The 21,983-nt window shown below is 42.4% G+C and overlaps 1 protein-coding gene across 3 annotated transcripts; it reads right to left on the reverse strand.

Annotated features, from left to right (window-relative positions):
* Window positions 1–201: 201 nt before the first annotated feature.
* Window positions 202–9,807, reverse strand: LOC124268849. 3 transcript variants are annotated; one of them, XM_046703872.1, is made up of 4 exons: window positions 9,701–9,807; window positions 3,971–4,407; window positions 3,460–3,567; window positions 202–2,214 (listed from the first exon to the last, which is right to left on the reverse strand). In XM_046703872.1, exons 2-4 carry the CDS (start codon window positions 4,394–4,396, stop codon window positions 1,507–1,509), a joined length of 1,242 nt encoding a protein of 413 aa, XP_046559828.1. In that variant the 5' UTR covers window positions 4,397–4,407; window positions 9,701–9,807; the 3' UTR covers window positions 202–1,506. The 3 variants fall into 3 exon arrangements, with proteins under 3 accessions (XP_046559828.1, XP_046559827.1, XP_046559829.1); XM_046703871.1 differs by lacking the exon at window positions 9,701–9,807 and adding an exon at window positions 7,937–8,037; XM_046703873.1 differs by lacking the exon at window positions 9,701–9,807 and adding an exon at window positions 5,971–6,385.
* Window positions 9,808–21,983: the final 12,176 nt, after the last annotated feature.

Here is a 21,983-nt window from a genome sequence, read left to right on the forward strand (position 1 = left end):
ATAGACAACCAAGGCATGTAAATAGTACCTCCTCTATGTTGACACTCACTACTCAGGTTCATCAACCCATACAGACATTGGTGTAGTACCTGGGTCCCTCTGCTACCCCACCCACACCGCCCCACCCCCAGTCGCCCCTTCCAGGTCCTCTCCAGAACCACATTGGTGCACTTAGCCAACACAATGGTATCGTGTGCATAATCTGTTTTCAATGGTTTATTGGAAGTATGTATATTTGACATCGTGCGTAGCTGCAATCGCGCAATACATGTTTATGAGGATACGACAAACGGAGATCATGTCATCAACAGAACCAGAGCGTCATGTGATTTGGAGATCTGGTCAATATCACAATAAATATATGTACACAGTAACAAACTCAGTCAGTATTTCCACATTACATATTGCATCAACAGTGGTGTCACGTGTCCTCTTGAGCGCTGAATAAATGTCATTCAGTAGTGAGTTCACTGTACACGACTACTGAATAATGGGAGAAAACATGAATAAATTCATACTGCTGGCAAACATCAAACAAAGCAAAATATAGGATATGATCTAACTGATTACGATACAGCAAGTAGGATACATATCCTAGTGAGCTATTACACATCCTCTGTCGAATAATCTCAGCAGCATGTCCCCTACATCAGCCACCGACGGCCTGGAAGACGCCTGGTCCCACCCTGACACACAAATATATCACACGAACTGATACCATGCCTTTCTCCACAGGAGAAATGTTCTCTCTACTGCCTAAGAACAATATACATGTAGTCAGTATACATGTACTATAGGCCTGTGGCCTCGTGCAAATAAAGATTATTATTGAGCCTTATAAAATTCGAAAGGTCGGCTTCCTGAGCAGACACCTTTTAAGTGGTAATAATTCCTGAGCATTAGAGATCAGATTGGCTTGCTTAGTTTGGATTTTAATGCTTTTCATAAGCTAGAATCTCATAAACTATTTGTCTCAGGAATAAGGAACTTGTGTACTGATTCCTCTAGACATTATTTAACGTGATCTGAAATGAATAATGTATTAAACATTCAGTCACCTTTTATTGTGTAAATGACCAAATGAATTAGTTACGCTATGATAGACAGACCAGAGTATGCACTTGAACATTGGCTACGACCAAAACATTTGAAACCTTATCAAAGCGTTGCGAAGCTGAAAATAGGTTCACAATACAGCTGTAATACCCGTATCAAACAATTCGTCCAAGACAAGCCAGTTGTTGTTTGTTGAGCATCCATCAACCATGGGTGTATACTTTCTTTTGTCCGTCAGTTCTCAAGGTTGAACACAACGTGGTACCTTCAGTAGTTAGCCGTGTGTCAGTGTTGTGTTGGTGAATCAGATGTATGTGGAACGAGATACGCTCACTTCAGCTTTCGCCATCCTTCCATCCAAACCAAGCAAACGTCTCAGCCTGATTGTGGGCAGCAGTTTTGGCACAGAGCGTGGACACTTCCCACAATTACAATACACGTGGCACGTTGTCAGTTGCGTTGTGTGGAGAAATATCTCGATAAATCTATATTCGCTGGTATCAGCTGGTCCAGTGAGATGTTGTCCAGTGACGGGATGCCAATTTCCCCTAAAGGCCTACATTCCCCTTCTTGTTTCACGTGGTCACTGGCCTGGTATGTGGAGTAACGGGTGACATTGTCGTGCGGAATATCTGGAGTGTCTCTGTCGACGCCGACATTGAGCCAAGCGTCAACCCGTAAGCTCCCACCCGACATGCTTCTGTCTGAGTGTTGTCTGTTGTACATCTGGCTACAGAGATCTGCCTGGCAACTGGGCCGAGCGTCACATCCTTCGACCTTGAACCCCGGGTATCCAGGTTCGTCCATGTTTGCTTGGGGTCCAACGGAGAAGGATTCTAGATTCCTTGCCGTCGTCATCCACTGGCTGTCCATCATATCGGTCACCTGGTGGTCAGGGCAGGGACTACCACCGCTGTCACTTATTGGGCTGTAGGCGTGACCAGTGGCCTGCCCTGTTGGGTATTGGTCAGGAAGTCCTGCATGGGGGGTGTCTCCGTGGTTGTCAGAGCACTCACCTACGTAGCCTTGGCGATAACGAACACACTGGCCAGACATGATATGTTCTTGTTCAATTCTCTTGAGATTCTCCACAGTCCGTTTGAGTTGTTCTACCTCTGCCTGAAGCACGGAGTTGGTCTTCATCAAGCTGTCCAGTTCCTGAAACAGTCAGTTATATACATGAGAAAATCTAACCTTCCGCCATGGAAGTGGATTGAGGTGGATTGAATATGGGGTAGATTGACGGGGTACTATCTGCAAGATTGAGGGGAGGGATCGAGGTGTATTATGTGGTGGAATGTACGTCAGACGGGTCGAGATAATTTGTATGTTCATGTTGCGACGGCTAATGGTCCCAGAAATAATTATTTCAAATGAACCTAAGCTGCTCCCAGAACAAATAATACGCAGTGATAAAATGCCAGTCATTGTATGTATTTTAATTCCTTTCACAGAGTTTGCGACACAGACCAGTGATGCGACACAGACAAGTGATGTGACACAGACCAGTGATGCGACACAGACCAGATGATGACACAGACCAGTGATGTGACACAGACAAGTGATGCCAGTGATGCGACACAGACCAGTGATGCGACACAGACCAGTGATGCGACACAGACCAGTGATGCGACACAGACCAGTGATGTGACACAGACAAGTGATGTGACACAGACCAGTGATGTGACACAGACCAGTGATGTGACACAGACCAGTGATGTGACACAGACCAGATGCGACACAAGTGATGTGACACAGACAAGTGATGTGACACAGACAGACCAGACCAGTGATGTGACACAGATGATGTGACACAGACCAGTGATGTGACACAGACCAGTGATGTGACACAGACCAGTGATGTGACACAGACACAGACAAAGGATGTGACACAGACAAGTGATGTTACACAGACAAGTGATGTGACACAGACCAGTGATGTGACACAGACAAGTGATGTGACACAGACCAGTGATGCGACACAGACCAGTGATGCGACACAGACCAGTGATGTGACACAGACCAGTGATGTGACACAGACCAGTGATGTGACACAGACCAGTGATGTGACACAGACCAGTGATGTGACACAGACCAGTGATGTGACACAGACCAGTGATGTGACACAGACCAGTGATGCGACACAGACCAGTGATGTGACACAGACCAGTGATGTGACACAGACCACACAGACCAGTGATGTGACACAGACCAGTGATGACACAGACCAGTGATGTGACACAGACCAGTGATGCGTGATGTGACACAGACCAGTGATGTGACACAGACCAGTGATGTGACACAGACCAGTGATGCGACACAGACCAGTGATGCGACACAGACCAGTGATGTGACACAGACCAGTGATGTGACACAGACCAGTGATGATGAATGGTTACCTACCGCGTCAGTCAGAGACAGGCCACTCTTCTTCTTCAGCCGACTCCTGTGTTGGGCCTCCCTGTTCTGCCTCTTCCTCCGTGCCTTCTTCTCCTTCTCCTCCTCCGTCAGCTGAGGAAGCATCGGTTTGAAATGCATGCATTAATGGCAGTTGTAATTGTCATGGTTTTCTACTGGAAACCTAGTGTCTTTCCTCGTGATTCCAAGATATAGTGCAAGTTTACCCCGACATAGGTGATATTCACGTGGCGTGGAATATGTGGCAGAAACGTTTACTTAAAACCCAATAAATAATTTCACTACAGCACACATATTTCAATCACACTGGGCAGGAAACCCCAGGACCCCCCACCAACTAACCCCCACCCCAAATAAAATATTGTATAGCCCCCAACAACAATGGTATACACGATGTCAGTAGTGATGTGGTTTGTCACCTCCAGACTCGACCCCGGTCTCCCATAGCCTACACACTCACTGCAAGTGATGTATATAACACATGCTGACCCTTTACCTCATGCTTTACCGGCGTGGTGAATTCCACTTTGATGTCCGCCTCGCCCCGGGCTCTCCTTTCGCTCATCACCTTGTGTCGTACCGCACAGAGCACGTGAGAAGACGAGGGCACACGCTGTTCCGTTTGAAGTGACCCCGCCTCCACGCTGGGCCCGCCCATATGACTGAGCGGAGGAGGGGTAGTATACGGTGACTCCACCTCCAAGCTGGGCCCGCCCATATAACTGAGGGGAGGTGGAGTAGAATACGGTGACCACGCCTCCAAGCTGGCCCCGCCCATATCGTCGACGGGAGGGGAGGTAGGGCCGGTTGATCCCACCTCGCTCTTTTGATCTTCAATCTTCCTGAGAAAGTGTGAAGTTGAGTCACAAGGGCCCAGTGCAGTTTCTCTTAAGATGCTGTCAGATATGTTTTCTTGCGCCATGATATTCACCCCTGACAAATAATGAAACAAAACAATAGGTATTAGAACATCAAATTTAATGTATGCATAATAAGATTCAGTAGGAAATAAAATATAATAATACTAAAATTCAGTGAATGGTTTAACATAACGTATACTAAGATTCAGTGATTTGTTTAACATAACATATTATGGTGAAACATAATCAGTGTCATATATATCATGTGCACACGTGCTCATATCACTTTTGCCTAACAACTATTGTTTCTATATTTTATTTACTACCATCTGTTTTAGATATAATATAGTGCCTTGTGTCTCATAGGCCATATGACTGGATGTTATATTTTATTGAATGTTTTAAAGTCTATGTATGTTTTATATATAACATGTGACACACAAATAAAAATATTTTCTTCTTTCTTCTTCTGTATGTCGTCGTCTGTGACGTCATTAAACAATTGAACGTGACGTGACGTCAATTAAGAAAGGCCGTCACACTTGCTCGTGTATTAATCTGTATATATACAACTGAGTTATATCATATACTTCATTGTATTATAAGAATCGGCCAAATATATATAAAAATAATATATCACAAGAAGTTGGTCGATTAAAATATATAATAAAATATGAAAAGCCGTCGATTATGAAACTCAATGTATCATAAGAATGGATCAATATATGTGGATCATACAATATGACGTTGTATTTTGATACTGTAATCCCATAGTCTTCATTAAACTTCAGATATACTCAGAATTCTGGTGTTCGTCAACGTCAGATAAAACCCTCACTATTTCAAATGTCTGAAGAAATTCCGTATATTTTGGTAACCTTAATTTTGATACAATTACACACAAAGGAATACCAATGTATTTGGAAAACATATTCAACCATCAAGACGACAGAGTGGCGTCGTGTGTATGAACTTTTCGGTATGTATGAAAATAATGGCGGAAAGGTTCAAGGTTCATATCGACATATTACGAAACCTTTAAACGAGCGAAGGAAAATAATCTACGGATAAAATCACAGACTCTAAGTTATTTTAATAATGTATATATACCTGTTTTAGGTAGACGTTATTTTTTATTCTGTCGGTCGCGAGCTCAACAAACAAACTAGATATGCCCCTAGGTTACAAAACACGTTAGGACAGACAGTTCCATGTAATACATCCACCCTCAAATACATCGCACTGTTCTACCTGTCAGTTAAACATATACTGCACAACTGTATGTAAAGTAGTCCTATTATTCAATAATAAATCCAGCTGACCCATAGTGTTATGTATGTTTAAGTAATATGAAATATATAATTCACATTATCCCAGTGAATGTTGAGCGGAATATCATCGCAATGCAGTCTCCACATTGCACTGCGCCCATACCACGAAGTCGTTCCTCTACTTTCAGAGATTTGTATCAAGCTATTTGGGACAAAGAATACACAAGAACAATGTCTACCAATGTTATGATTAATATGATTGAAACATCATAAACATTTCACCATCTGGCACGTCAGACAGCTGTTTAACTAAACATACCGCGTACTGATTACATAGATCAAAGGTTAATACTTGACAGCCATACACGCTTAAACTGACATCACCCATATCATCAGCTGATACTATGAGCTCCAGATATCCGTGAAAGCAGAACGTCGTTTACCATCATTGACGCAACACTGACTGACACGATCTGCGCTAAACCGAAAATACAACCTCGCCACAACGCAATAGGCCAGCCCCCGTCTATTTTGGAGTCGTGGTAAATCAACATTCACTCACTGATAGCCTTTTATGGACAAGCGCATAATATCGATAATGAGAAATCGATCTCCGCGAAATGATATACTCCTCAGGAACGCTGGATTCAGTGAAATCGATTCCTATAGCGAGAGTAATGACGAATCACAGCTCGTGGACTCGGGACAGGCGTGCTGACCAGTCGACCGTGTCTCTGAAAAACTGCACCTGTAGACATTCGGGAACATTCGCGGTTGCTCGTTGTGTTGTAATCCCTGACGGACGGGTGTTATGACCGCCACATGACTTCCGTGTGTTTGACAAAACTGACGTGTGTTTAAAAATACCCGCACCGTAGTCGTGACAAGACAAACACCGAGGGCGCCCTACCCGGCACCCCGCTGCCCACCCGGGACTACCGGGAAAGTTGGGGAACCGTTCAGGAACTCACGGGACAAATGGATACGCCTCTTGTTTTTTTTTCTGTTTTCCCCCCTTTGTTAACTTCTTGTAGGAAATGCCGATTACCTAACCTAGTTAAGCTGGGAAGCAAATCCTGTACATAATCGACATGCATCGTTCTTATAACTTGGTAGCTTTTGTATTACTGTTGGTCATAGTAGTAGTAGTAGTAGTAGTAGTAGTAGTAGTAGTAGTAGCAGTAGTAGCAGTAGCAGTAGTCGCAGTAGCATGTTTAAACCTTCTTATGTTAAATCATCATCATCATCATCATCATCATCACTATCTGCGTTCCCATGTTGATATTCCTGGAATATTGCTAAAAGCGCCCTAAAACCATATCACTCTATAATTATTTTTAGTAGAAATGTAGTATCATTTTCAGTATTAATATTATTAAAGAGGACAGCAAAGATAATTGTAATGTTTAATCCAGTGGTCGTAGACGAGGTAACGGTCGTGTCTGCAGGAGTTTGGGTTGCGGATGGGAGAGGCAGGGTGAGGAAAATGCTCCACCAATGTTATCTACACATTCTTTTGATTCAAATCATTCTGTTATGATAATATTGCTTCCTGGGCCACGAGTTTCTACCTGTTTCGTCACCCGATACAAACATGTGACATTGGGGTTATGGGTGAATGAGAGGTTTCTCTATACAGTTGAAATACCGCACACATTATACAATGTCTCGGTACCGGGCATTCGAAGTTCCAGATCACCACAATATACAATACCTTGAAATATATAAAGTGATAAATAATCTGAAATATTGATAAAACTGTAACATGTGCCTATTTTCAGGTACAGACTCTTAGAGAACCGGCTCCTCAGTTGACACACTGACTCCATCAACAGACTATAGGCATGTATGTCACGCCCTGAATTAAATGTGTGTATAATGTTGATTATTTTAAACTATGATTGCTGAGCTCAATAAAGTATCGTGGTATGTACAACGCCGTATGCACAGCAGATATATGGATGTTCCCGACCACGAAATTAGAGGTTTTGTAACGGTACAGTTTGGGGATGACGTCAGATGTCTAAGCGGGTATATCAGCATTTATTCCTTTAAAAGTTCTTAAAACTTTGGTTATTTAGTTTTCGTCAAATGGTATTTGTTCAGAGAGTCTCATGACGAGTAGAAGAACTGTTAATGATAAATGACAGAAACAGAAAATAATGAGATCAACACTTCAAAGGTTAACGTTCAACTAACAGACACGGATACCTAGGCGTTATGTCACTGACGAAACTCAATGTTAAAAAATAGGTAATATATATATTTTATAATACAAACAAACCCCTGACGCTGTAACCTGGCAACATTGAGAGTAAATGTGGTTCTTACCATTATTCAAGGAACAGGTAAATATAGGAATCCAGTACAAACGTCACAACCGATTCGCGTGTCGGCTACGCGGGGCTCCACGCATCAAGTGCGTCTCGGCTCTCCTGGCGAACAGTAATAGGCTGAGCGGTTGAATCATCAGGGGAAGTAACTCTGGCGGGTTTGTCAGTGGTGTTACAAGTCACGCCTTGAACAGTTTAACGACAACAAACTCCTAAGTTGCATCTGATTTGTGGTTCGCCTGGTATAGGTCATAATCCAATCGAAATGACGCTTCTGGATGTTTTATAACTGTGACTTTGTGCACAAGAAGAGACTGACTGACTGAGTTTGGTTTTACGCCGCTTTTAGCAATATTCCAGCAACATCACGGCGGGGGACACCAGAAATGGGCTTCACACATTGTGCCCATGTGGGGATTCGAACCCGGGTCTTCGGCGTGACGAGCCAACGCTTTAACCATTAGGCTACCCCACCGCCCCCACAAGAAGAGAATATTTGCCACAAAATTATTGGTTGACAAAACGGTACGCGTAATTCTGAAACGCCCCTTTGTATAACCTGAGAAGAACGATGACAGTCCTTGGTAAAAAAGTCCTTTCGTAGCAAATCTGATTCATTTATTTATTTGACAAGATTGACATGAAAGATTTTTTTTTAAAACATGAAGAAATCACATGTAATGACAGATTAATTTTTTTAAATTGATGTTTCATCTTTTAAACGACTTTGACGATATTGCAGGGTATAAATATGTATCCTGGTACATCATTAGTACCTGGTCTGGGGTGGTCACATGTACACCAAACACGCAACTCGAAAAGCCAGGACTGTATGGGAATGTAGTCGCAAGTCCAGTAAGTTATGTTCAATGTAAAGGCACATGCATTTGTAACCCAATACTTATGTGACCTCATTTCGTATGATTTTTATGTAAACATTTCAATACGTCATTATGTCATAAGATCTTTGTGTGACTATGAAAAGATAAAAGATCAGTATTTTTCTGTAAATCTAGAACTTGAAAAGGTGACTTTATTTCGGAGGACATTTGAACCAAAGCATATTTTTAGGAGTTTTTAACTGGTACATTTTCATCGAGGACTGTTATACCGATGTACACTTCGAAAGAAAAAAAAATTCCTTGCGGTGCGAGTCGCGGTGTCGAGTTGTGTCACTTCATTTTGCTTATGTCTGACTCTTGATAAGAGTTCTTTTCTTGTCTTCACTCGTCTTCGGATTATTTATCTACAGGAGGAACTTGGTGATATGTTGTATTTCATCAGATCTATATACGGACCACCGACGTTGTGTATTCGTCGGTCGTGTCTGCGGTTGTACATAATCGTCTGTATGGCTTCTAGCCGTTCTACATCACATGGCTGTTTTGCATCCATTTTTGGACATTACATATCCACGTCGTATCTACCCGTTGTACATTACATATCACTGTTGTATGTACCCGCTCTACATGTCTTGTCTACACATTACACTAAAACGTGATATATCTTTTTAATGTCACTCAAAATGAGAGAGAGAGAGAGAGAGAGAGAGAGAGAGAGAGAGAGAGAGAGAGAGAGAGAGAGAGAGAGAGAGAGAGAGAGAGAGAGAGAGAGAGAGAGAGAGAGAGAGAGAGAGAGAGTGAATTTTCCTTTCGGCGAGCACGTGTTGTCAAAGTGACTGACAGATGTCAGTTATTCAGCCGATGTTGGTTGTTGTATCCCTATACATGTACACTTGATAACAGATAAACACGTGACTTACCATAACTAAATGTACATGCAAAGCTTCAGTAAATCACGTCCAGGGTGCCGAAACACACTTCTTTACAGGGTTTCAGAGGATCCAGGGTTTCCCGGGGTTTGCGACCATTTAATTTTACCAAACAGGTTCAGACATGAAATCATGGGAGATAACTCTGATCACTTATATTGTAATCATACATAGTTCCTCAAAATGGCGAAATCACCCAATTTAACCTTATTGTGGTCACTCGTTTACTTTAAAGTTATGTTTCTTTGAGCTAAGACAGATCGATCGTGGAAATCGGTACCCAATAACATTTTACAAACAAGAACGTACAATTAAGACGCAATTTCCTCCCTCGCACGGAATCTCCGTGCGTAATCGAGGCGAGAGTCCCGCCCATCAGTTGTCATGTGGTGTTGTAAATATCAGACTGCCAGTCACCGCCTTTACATGGATGTCATATATACTCTAGTCGATAGCAGCTGCATGCGATGATATGAACACCTGGCATTTGCATAAGCTCTAGACTCGGGACATCGCTCTCCGGAGCTTTTGGTTGACGCTATCCACATATTTCCTGTAGATTCCTGATTATATAGGTTTCGCAATTAAACCTATTTCGCAAATATTTTGTCTATATTTCATACACGCTTCAGTTAAATGCACATATGTTTTACTGTTTGTGACAGGGTTTTTAGGAGTAACTTGAGTACTGATTAATTTGTTGTGTTGTTCATTTTTACCAGGACAAGGAAGTATTTTAAATACTTCAATAACAACATAAATAGATTAAATCAAATTTGCAATGCAATAGTTGAGTATACATTTAGTCGGCAGTTCAATAAATGATCGTTTTCATTCTGAAATGATTGAACCTCTGATGTAATATATTTCTTCTATTTGATAAATTGCGAGAAAATATGAAACCGATGCGTTTCACGGCTGTATACATGCCACAAAACATTACTGTCATCAAACGTCAGTGTGTCTTACGGTGTTCTTTGTAGGGTTTCCGTTGAGCGCCAAAACGTTTCAGTGTATACTTTTAAAAATTAAGCAGGAAAACATACACTTAGTTCATGGTGTATATGAATTCATGGAGTTCACTTCACAGCACCAGTTACACACAGTCAACACCAGCAACTGCATCCGCCGGTTTCCCTGGCCAAGAAATGAAGCATAATTATTACAATCATCGAATAAGAATAAATGTGAAATTTCCCCCATCACAAGGTACGTATTCGAATCACAAAACAATGTAAACCTCCTAGAACACCTGTGTTTGATGTACCTGGACAACTGTGGTTATTGTTATCATGTGTCGGGTGTACAATTTAAACTGTGTTCACATGGTTTTCGGGTGGTGTGGTTGTCTGAAGGTGTAGGAGACAATGAGTTTCTTAATCAATTTACAAATGTTGCTGAAAGTGTGTTCTTCCAGCATATGTGCAATATGTAATAGTTCAAATATAGAATGTACAATTCTTGAACGTTTACTGAAACCTGAAATATATTTATATTTTAACTTTAATTAAAACGTATCGACAAATTTATTTGAAAATAAGAGCTGGATTGCTAAGACTGAAAGTGACATAGAGAAGATGGCTTGGCACTGATTTGTATGTCCAACATGTAATGTAGGTGCAGAAGACGAATACCACGTTAATGTGTTCTGTGTGCAGTGACAGTAGATCGTGTTATCTTCCCACTGGTTCTGTAACAACCCAGCTATGTACAAAATTAAAACGACGCTTATGATTTCAAAATTTGAAAATGTTACTAAACTTTTGTGTAAATATTTGTATTGTGCATAGAAGAAACGACAAATATTGTACAATTTGGAATGTTAATTTATAGGAATGTACTGATATGTCAATATGAATGACTGCCGTATATGAACCCGTGGTTTTGACTTGGTGTCACCTAAAGCTGTTATATAGCGGGACAATGGGACTCCAAAGGACTGTGACTGTCCAGGCTGATTACACGTTGCAGTCATGTTTCTCGGAATAGATAAGTTCACTCTGTTAGTCCCGGAAGTCGTTGACGTTTGAGGAGGGGGTTTACCTACACGATATCTTGACTGGCTATTGTAGGAGGGGGTTTTACCTACACGGTATCTTGACTGGCTATTGTACCTGGTACACTTACCAGATATACCCTGTCTTATGTCGTGGAACACGTAGCAACACACAAACACCTGATGAGAAAACACTGATACTGCATGTCAAGTGTCTTGGTATAAAGTTTCATGAATTATTCTTTCTTTCAATAATGGCAAGCTTAATACAATACATAGGACGGTTTCCATAGTGACATTAACGCAAAAAGAGGTATCCGTCCATTTTGTTATGGAGCCGTGTTATGTAGAAGGTGGGAGGGAAGGGTAAGATACAGCACGGAACGAGTGAACTATTGGCGTGTGTGCAATAAAGTCACATTAACTTCAGTTCACTAAATCACTGTATCAAAGATACATAGCAAATAACTAATTAATTGTTTCCGCAGACAACCAGGAAGACATTATCCAGACTCCGCTATGCACGTTATGCACTCAGATTTATCCGTATAGATGGGTATTATTGTGTCTTTAATCGTCCACCTTGGTATTTTGCGGACGTTTTGATTCCTTATAAATTATTTAAATGAAAGACTTGGCTTCACGACTGGGAGTATACGCTGCTGTATGTAGCTCACAGGTGTCTTGTGTATGGATTGAGTTTAAAACATGTGTAAAAAAATGCATGTAACATTTCTGAGAAATTGACTTTGTGTGAGAACTCCACACGAATGTATATAGTGTATAAAGGCAATACTAGATCAGTTTGGGGGATAAACTACATCATGGATATGTCGTCAATTATTATCATTATATACTGTGTGCACTTCTTCATCACGGCGCCCCGATATTAAAATATTCTTGTTTATATCTCTAGTGTGGTGTATATATTCATACATCTCCAAATTCACACTCTAGCTGAAGACTACCGTTAAAACAAAATACAACATTATAGACGAAATGGCAATCGGATATATAACCATACCATAATCAAGAGGTAAAATATAATCAATATTTTAGAATAATTTACGTTTTGAAAATTACTTTATCAGTTTGCAAGAACGATGGTCACGTGAAAGACTGAAATTTAACGTTTGTAATCATTTCTTATAATTGAAACAGACAGCAGATTTTACATATAGCGATTGAAACAGACAGCAGATTTTACATATAGCGATTGAAACAGACAGCACATTTTACATATAGCGATTGAAACAGACAGCACATTTTACATATAGCGATTGAAACAGACAGCACATTTTACATATAGCGATTGAAACAGACAGCACATTTTACATATAGCGATTGAAACAGACAGCAGATTTTACATATAGCGATTGAATCTGGAATTTGTGGAGCAGCATGAATAGGGCGAGGAGCTTCACTATTTGTTGACATGCGATCACTTTTAATTAAAGACTATCTTTACTCACTTAGTATTTATTGTAAGCTCTAGCATGATAAACTACGGGAGTTATTTTACACCACAAAACTTAAACTGTTACACAACTAATTTTGTTGTATCATTAACGGCACGTGCTCACGAACCTAGTATTTGTAATTTTGTCCAGGATGCATGCGTGTTTTGTATCGTGCGTGATGTTTTTTATGATGTTAAATAGTGACCCTGTGAACCTCATGTCCTGCATATAGTGGCTAAGATCGACGTTCAGTCACCCGGGGCTGTAGGCGATCTCTGTCTTCTAGTTGTAAGATGGTCTGTGTGGTAGCTGTGTATGCAGATCATATGTGTGTGTAGACTGTACGTGTTTAGTCTGTGTACACAGAGTCTTACATACTGAACATGTGGTGTATATACTGTATGGTAATGTGTATATTGTCAGTATCTGTATGCTGGCCACGTCACTCACTGCCTGACTGGCCGGCTTCATGCGTGTTTCTGTACTGAAGTGTGCCAGTAACAGCATTCTCGCACTGGGTGCTGGGATTGGGCGTGTCCTCGGGGGGTCGGGGTATTGGGTGGCCTTCTGGAGGGCAATGTAGTGGGTCCTCTGAGGACAGTGGTGGGGACTGTCTTTTGGATTGGGTAGGACGTTTCACGGGCGGTTGATGATGATATGGGAACAAGGTTGAGATAGTGTCAGGAGAAGAGTGTCAAAGGTGTACAAGAGTCCTACACTGTTCATCCCACAGGAACATTTCCTACCATCGTAGTCTTGGCCATACTTATAGAAATTAACATGATCAAGTCATGACCTTATTCCAGGTGCACGGAATTCCCAGTCGGTGCACTGTATCCTAGGGATGGAAGCAATACACACCCATCCCAGCCTATTATTACTGATATCACAATGTGTGAAGCCCATTTCTGGTGTCCCCCGCCGTGATATTGCTGGAATATTGCTAAAAGCGGCGTAAAACTAAACTCACTCACTCACTGATATCAAATCTTGGATGGGATATTATGTGTTACATAACATTGTGGTGTCTAGCACCTGTATACTCCCACCCTCACCCGTTCACTCGCTTACTGACCGCCTCCGTGGTGTAGTGGTTAGAGCGTCCGCCCGGAGAGCGGAAGGTCGCGGGTTCGATCCCCGACCGCGTCATACCAAAAGACGTTAAAATATGGTACTTGTTGGTCCCTGCCTGGCGCTCGGCATTAATGAGTATAACAAGGACTGGTCGGCTCGGAGTCAGTATAATGTGTCTGAGTGGGGTAGCCATGCTTCACTGCGGTAAGGTATCTCAGTGGGCTAGCACTATAAAACCAGCTTAAGCCTGGGCTAGTACAAGCAGCCGCACATACACACACACACGCACGCATGCACGTCGTCATATGAGCGAAATATTCTCAAGCACGACGTTATATCCAATTTCACCTCACCTCACCTCACTCGCTTACTCACTCACTCACCCACTCACTCACTCGATCGCCCGTATGCATGAACAAGTGTGCTGTCCATTGTTTGATAAACATATTAGGGAAATAAGCATGCAACAGTAACAGTTTTTGTAAGGGACAATCACATGCTTCGCTGGCAGCACTCCAACTTCCTCGTCGACGTTTACCTGCTAACAGTCCATAATACATATGCAGGGCCCACCAACGTCCAATACAGGCCCGGGTTCAGCATACACTTTGACTGCAGAATCGCATCGATTCTGTTTGACTTAATCGTTACTAGTCGGCTGTAGATGCATACTGAAGTAAATGGCGTCTCCATTACTCGTTACGCAATCAAGTAGTACAATTATTATTATTATTGATGGTGACGGTGAAGCATGGGGCTAGAGGTATACATGCCAGACATAGCATAGCAGTTCAAGTGTGAATAGTTTGGGTGTAACTCCACTTTGATGAGTATTTTAATTCCACCACAAAGGGTCTGCCTGTCGTATGTAGGACGATCGCAGAGACAGAGAGGCGGGTCAGAGTTCACTAGTATATCAACAATCACGTTGACAGATTAAGGACCATATGTACGTAACCTACACATACATAAATAGTACATACATACTGGGTATTTTTTATGAAACACAATCCCTAACGAAATATTAAGAAAAGTATTCTGGTCTACAGCTATCGTTGCCTGTAGTAGGTATTGAAAGTGAACAGGAGTTAATGCCTTACACGGGGGTCAGACCCTCCGATTGGAAATCAACATTTTCACATTGCGATATAGCGCGAGTAATTGCAGTAAATAACATCCACACCTGCACAGGTAACACTGGTTGGACATGAGATCAAACGAGTTTGTTTTTTATATTTCATAGGTGCAAATCAATAAATCTGTCTGCACTGATTTTACGCCAGACAAGATCGATACGGAGTCGAGCACGCGTGACTCAGTGACAGTTCCGGCTCTGCGGAGTTAGTCTGTGTACGTCAGGGGGGCGTACATCAGGTAGGAGTAAGCCAGGTGGGTGTACGTCAGGTGGGAGAACGTCAGGTGCGAGTAAGCCAGGTGGGAGTACGTCAGGTGGGAGAACGTCAGGTGGGAGAACGTCAGGTGGGTGTACGTCAGGTGGGAGTACGTCAGGTGGGTGTACGTCAGGTGGGAGTACGTCAGGTGGGTGTACGTCAGGTGGCAGAACGTCAGGTGGGAGAACGTCAGGTGGGTGTACGTCAGGTGGGAGTACGTCAGGTGGGTGTACGTCAGGTGGGAGAACGTCAGGTGGGAGAACGTCAGGTGGGAGAACGTCAGGTGGGAGTACGTCAGGTGGGTGTACGTCAGGGTGGGAGTACGTCAGGTGGGAGTAAGCCAGGTGGGTGTACGTCAGGTGGGAGAACGTCAGGTGGGAGTAAACCAGGTGGGAGTACGTCAGGTGGGAGAACGTCAGGTGGGTGTACGTCTGGTGGGAGAACGTCAGGTGGGTGTACATCAGGTGGGTGTACGTCAGGTGGGAGTACGTCAGACGGGCGTACATCAGGTAGGAGTAAGCCAGGTGGGTGTACGTCAGGTGGGAGAACGTCAGGTGGGTGTACATCAGGTGGGAGTACGTCAGGTGGGAGTACGTCAGGCGGGAGTACGTCAGACGGGCGTACATCAGGTAGGAGTAAGCCAGGTGGGTGTACGTCAGGTGGGAGAACGTCAGGTGGGAGTACATCAGGTGGGTGTACGTCATGTGGGAGGACGTCAGATGGGAGAACGTCAGGTGGGCGTACATCAGGTAGGAGTAAGCCAGGTGGGAGTACGTCAGGCGGGCGTACATCAGGTAGGAGTAAGCCAGGTGGGTGTACGTCAGGTGGGAGAACATCTTGTGGGTGTACGTCAGGTGGGTGTACGTCAGGTGGGAGGACGTCAGATGGGAGTACGTCAGCTGGAGTACGTCAGCTGTGTGTACGTTAGGTGGTAGTGCGTTAGCTGGGTGTACGCCGGCTGCGAGTACGTCAACTAGGTGTACGTCAGTTAGGAGTACGTCAGCTAGGCGTACGTCAGCTGGGAGTACGTGAGCTCGGAGTACGTGCGGCTGTTGCAGAATGTTGTCATAGCGATAATTACTGAAATTCCTTCTTTAAACCTCCGATGTGACAGTTGTTGTCTCGATGCAAAGAGATTGCATATTTATTATGGGCTTATCTCATGTGAATGTATTCGTCATTAGAAAATGTTGAGGGGCGTGTACGCAAATTCTCCAATAGATAGCGCATTTTATTATGTTATAATACCCAGCAAGGAAATAACTCAAGGTCGTTTGTAATCACGTGCTTTCATAATTTATTTATCACTGTGTATAAGCCCTTCTTCGATGGCGATACACCATTCGTCACATTATTCATTCTGGGACATGTCTATATGTTGGTCACAGTATTTATTATAAGACATGCCTATATGTCTGTCACAGTATTCAACCTGAGACATGCCTATATGTCGGTCACAGTAGTCATCCTAGGACAGGTCTATATCGGTCACATTATGTATCCCGAGACATGCCTATATATCGGTCACTGTATTCATCCTGAGACATGCCTATATATCGGTCATTGTATTCATCGTGGGACGTGCCTATATCGGTCACATTATTCATCCTAGGACATGTCTATATCGGTCACAGTATTCACCCTAGGACATGTCTATATCGGTCACATTATTCATCCTAAAACATGTCTATATCGGTCACATTATTTTCTCCTAGGATATGCCTATATGTCGGTCACTGTATTCATCCTAGGACATGCCTATATCGGTCACAGTATTCATCCTAGGACATGTCTATATCGGTCACATTATTTATCCTAGGATATGCCTATATGTCGGTCACAGTATTCATCCTAGGACATGCCTATATACGTCACATTCTTCAACCTAGGACACGTCTATATGTCGGTCACATTATTCAGCCTACGACATGTCTATATCGGTCACATTATTCATCCTAAAACATGTCTATATCGGTCACATTATTCAACCTAGGACATGTCTATATCGGTCATATTATTCACCCTAGGACATGTCAATGTGTCGGGCACATTATTGGACCTACCACATGTCTATATCGGTCGCAGCATTTATCCTAGGACATGTCTATATGTCGGTCACATTATTCAACCTACCATATATCTATATCGGTCACAGTATATATCCTAGGACATGCCTATATCGGTCACAGTATTCAACTTTGGATATTCTATATGATACATATACAAATGAAACAATATTTTGACTTAATTCTTGTTCGTACTCTATGGTCCTATTAAAGTCATAATAACAAATCGTTAAATGTCGCATTATCACTGAAAACATTATTTGATATTTGCCAGGTAAAACCCCCCAAGTAATAATGCTTTAACATAATCTCTGTGACGAGGTCCCTAGAAAATTGTTACATGTATTTGAAAGGTGGGCCTTGTGTGGTTTTACAGCGCACCGCTGTTAGAGACCAAGGTGATCAAACCAAAGAGTGACTGCGGGAAGAGCGACTTATTGATTGATTGACAGAATTAGGTCACATATGATCACTTTCGAGATTAATAATTGTTAATGAAATATGATCTGCTATTTGCTCTAAAATCTGACCACCTTTCCAATCTAACTACGTAGTGTTTGATATTTGTTCGATCGTGGCCGGGAAAATAGAGCAAGAGAAGCTTCTCTTTGTACTGAGGGAATCTGTAAGGTGTACACCTCAAGCCATCGCTGAATAACGGTCAAATGTGCACACACCCACGTGCCGATCGCGCGCTGCGGTTAAACGCACATACATACATATTTCCACGGCTTGAACATTGCTCCTTTGGGACTCGGGATAATATTACATCTCTTGCCGGACCATAGGTGCGGTATTGACATGATGTACAACACTTGTACATGCATTGTGTTTTAGGATTAAGGTTTCAATAATAGGTGCGTGTGTACCCAGGAATACAACCCTTATGACGCTCTGGGTAATGCAGAGCGTTGCGTTCTACACATTTTCCGAAAGTTTTTGGTATGTTCGGCAAGCAGCGCTTCCAGTGTAAAGTCACATCGGCTGTGTGGGCTGTGTATAGAGGGTGTAAAGTCACATCGGCTGTGTGGGCTGTGTATAGAGGGTGTAAAGTCACATCGGCTGTGTGGGCTGTGTATAGAGGGTGTAAAGTCACATCGGCTGTGTGGGCTGTGTATAGAGGGGGGACCCTGGGCTGATGATGAGCTGAACCACCCTGAGTGTGCCAGTCACCCGAAACCACTCTGCTGCATTGTGAAATGTTAAAAACAGAGTGAGACGACGGAGTGGAATCCACCTTACTATATACTGTATTAATCTCTGGACATCACAATATGCAGTACCTGTGTACTGTTAGTCAAGAAATATATCTACCTCACCCCGATGTTCTGTTTCCAACCAGTCACCCTAAGGCCGCCTGTCCTGAACTGACTTTATCAAGTTGATGTTTCATGAGGTAGAATATTTTTTCGTAAAGGTGGAATTCTATATTGTACGTCCAGAATTGTCCAGAATTGACATCTTTACGGTATCATTGTATGTCGGTGTTATCTTGATACTAACATATCCACTGTGTCCCGCTGTGGTGAAATATATAGACATAGTTGACAGCTTGTAGTACAATATACAACAGACATGAAATACAATGTACAACAAACATGAAATACAATGTACAACAGACATGAATACAATGTACAACAAACATGAAATACAATGTACAACAAACATGAAATACAATGTACAACAAACATGAAATACAATGTACAACAAGCATGAAATACAATATACAACTGACAAGAAATACAATGTACATCAAGCATGAAATATAGTGCATAGCAGGCATAAACATGCTTTCACCATGTCAAAACCTTCTCAACTGATCGATCAAAGGCACTTTGTAATAACTTTCTCCACGGTATTTCGCTGAAGGTGAAAGATTTGCTTTTAATTGGCCCTGATGTCATTTCACTTCCATTGTTTGCGTAACATCGTTTCATCCTTGTCAGAAGTGAGAAGTCTAAACTATCGCTGCAGTGTCTTGGCATCTTGAAAGTAGCATTTTATTTCTCCGATATTTTATAACAATTAATGTTTAAACAAATACTCCCCACGTTTGCCAGCAGCCATGGACGACGCGCCGCAGTGTGGACGACAAGGCGTGGTGCAATATCAAAGTTGAACAATTGCCAAATTCAACACCGGCCTTGAATTATCTTTCCTGTGCCATTAGTTTAGAAAGTTCCAGATAGATTAAGTATTGAGCACAGGTGTATTCTATCTGATGATATAGCTAAACCCATTACTCACCGTTAAATATAGCTACATTGGTCTGACGCAAGAGTAGGTTAGTGAAATAGACAAGAGGGTGTTGCGGCACGAATGTCGACACAAGGTCACCTGAAACATACAAGCTGTAATATACCTTGGAATCTGAGAGAAATGATCGAAATACACATATGTGCCACGTCAGTCAGAAGAAAACAGTCAGCACGTATACATTAGTATGCATGTAAACGGAGACAATGTGTCAGGTATAGACGGGTCGCCTCGACATCAGTCTGTCTTTTTATTTTATTTCAATTTATCTCATTTCATTTCATTTTATTTTACTACTTTATGTATTAACAATATCACGTTTTTAGCATAACGTGTTTATGATAATTATCATTATTTTATTCGATGAATACTGCTGTTTGTATGCATATCAAACTGAACTGATCCCAACTCTTTTAGATAGCCATGGCTTTGTGTATGGTCAAAACATTTAAACATAATAGTTGCATGAATAGTACACTAATTACTTACATCATATATTAATTACTGACTAACACGCTACAATATATAAAAGTGATGAGTATTAGAGAATGGGATGGCAGTAGAGACTGTTGGAGTGATGAAGTGTGTATGGAACCAACGTCACGTACATGTGACGTGGAACAATCTTATATGGCATAACAGTTTTGAGATTGAGAAGACGGATACGCCCGATGAACGTGACAGAATATACGAGACGACTTCGCTCGCTCTGTTTGCTTGTATCACTGTCAATACCCCTTCGTATTGCCTCGAGCTCCCTATGTTGAGCAGATTATGCAACACCAACAAGTATCATTACCGCTGTACATACAGCAGATCTGGGATAGCTAAAATAGGTTTTGAAGGAGAATAGCCTCTGCAGTCCACATTTATCGCCCTTTGTGCTGGGCTCACGGCAATGACGTCATGTCATAAAAAGGCGGGTCTGTTTCAGATGTCGGCGACGTTACAAAATCGATTTGGGAACACGAGACAAGATGGCGCCGCCGCTCTATAATGCATGCATAATTGAACAACATTTTGTGTGTTTTTTTCACTAAAGGTAATTCTGCTGATTCTTTACATTTTGCGACAAAACATTTCTCGACTTTGTATGAAATAATCCATGATTACCAGCAATGAGTTGGACTATGGCTATGTCACACACAACTGATGACGTCACAAACGACGTGACGTTCTCCGTCACGATTGTCACTGCAGTCGAGCTGTCACGCGATACCACCTGGATGATAGGTCCTACTGTTGACACGTCAGGAGACTTTCATATGTGTACAGGTAAATCTGTGGATGTGTAGGACTGGTGTAACAGACAATATATAGCTGAGTATATAGCTGTGTGAGGGTGTCAGGCTGACAGTGTACGATAGCGATCACTGGACTGTCTGGTGGTATAGCTGTGTTAGGGTGTCAGTCTGACAGTGTACGATAGCGATCACTGGACTGTCTGGTGGTATAGCTGTGTTAGGGTGTCAGTCTGACAGTGTACGATAGCGATCACTGGACTGTCTGGTGGTATAGCTGTGTGAGGGTGTCAGTCTGACAGTGTACGATAGCGATCACTGGACTGACTGGTGGTATAGCTGTGCGAGGGTGTCAGTCTGACAGTGTACGATAGCGATCACTGGACTGTCTGGTGGTAAAGCTGTGTTAGGGTGTCAGTCTGACAGTGTACGATAGCGATCACTGGACTGTCTGGTGGTATAGCTGTGTGAGGGTGTCAGTCTGACAGTGTACAATAGCGATCACTGGACTGTCTGGTTCACACTCAAGTGTTTAGATGCCGTCATCATATATATGGAATAATACTGACAGCGGCATTTAAACAAACATGTGAAACAAAATGATTGGATAACGCTATCCTTTGTGAAAACATATTGTGAGCAGTGTGAACTGACATGAAACTGACCTTACATTTTATGTCACGAACTGTAGTGGGGGTCAGAGTTATCTACAATGCTCACAGATAGCGGCTCACAGCCTACAATCGGTCTAGTCATGTGTTGCCATTACATTGAAAAAGCTCCCACATAC

This window comes from Haliotis rubra, unplaced genomic scaffold (assembly GCF_003918875.1).
Source record: "Haliotis rubra isolate DU_JTF1 unplaced genomic scaffold, ASM391887v1 Scf140, whole genome shotgun sequence".
In the NCBI taxonomy this organism is placed as follows: domain Eukaryota; kingdom Metazoa; phylum Mollusca; class Gastropoda; order Lepetellida; family Haliotidae; genus Haliotis; species Haliotis rubra.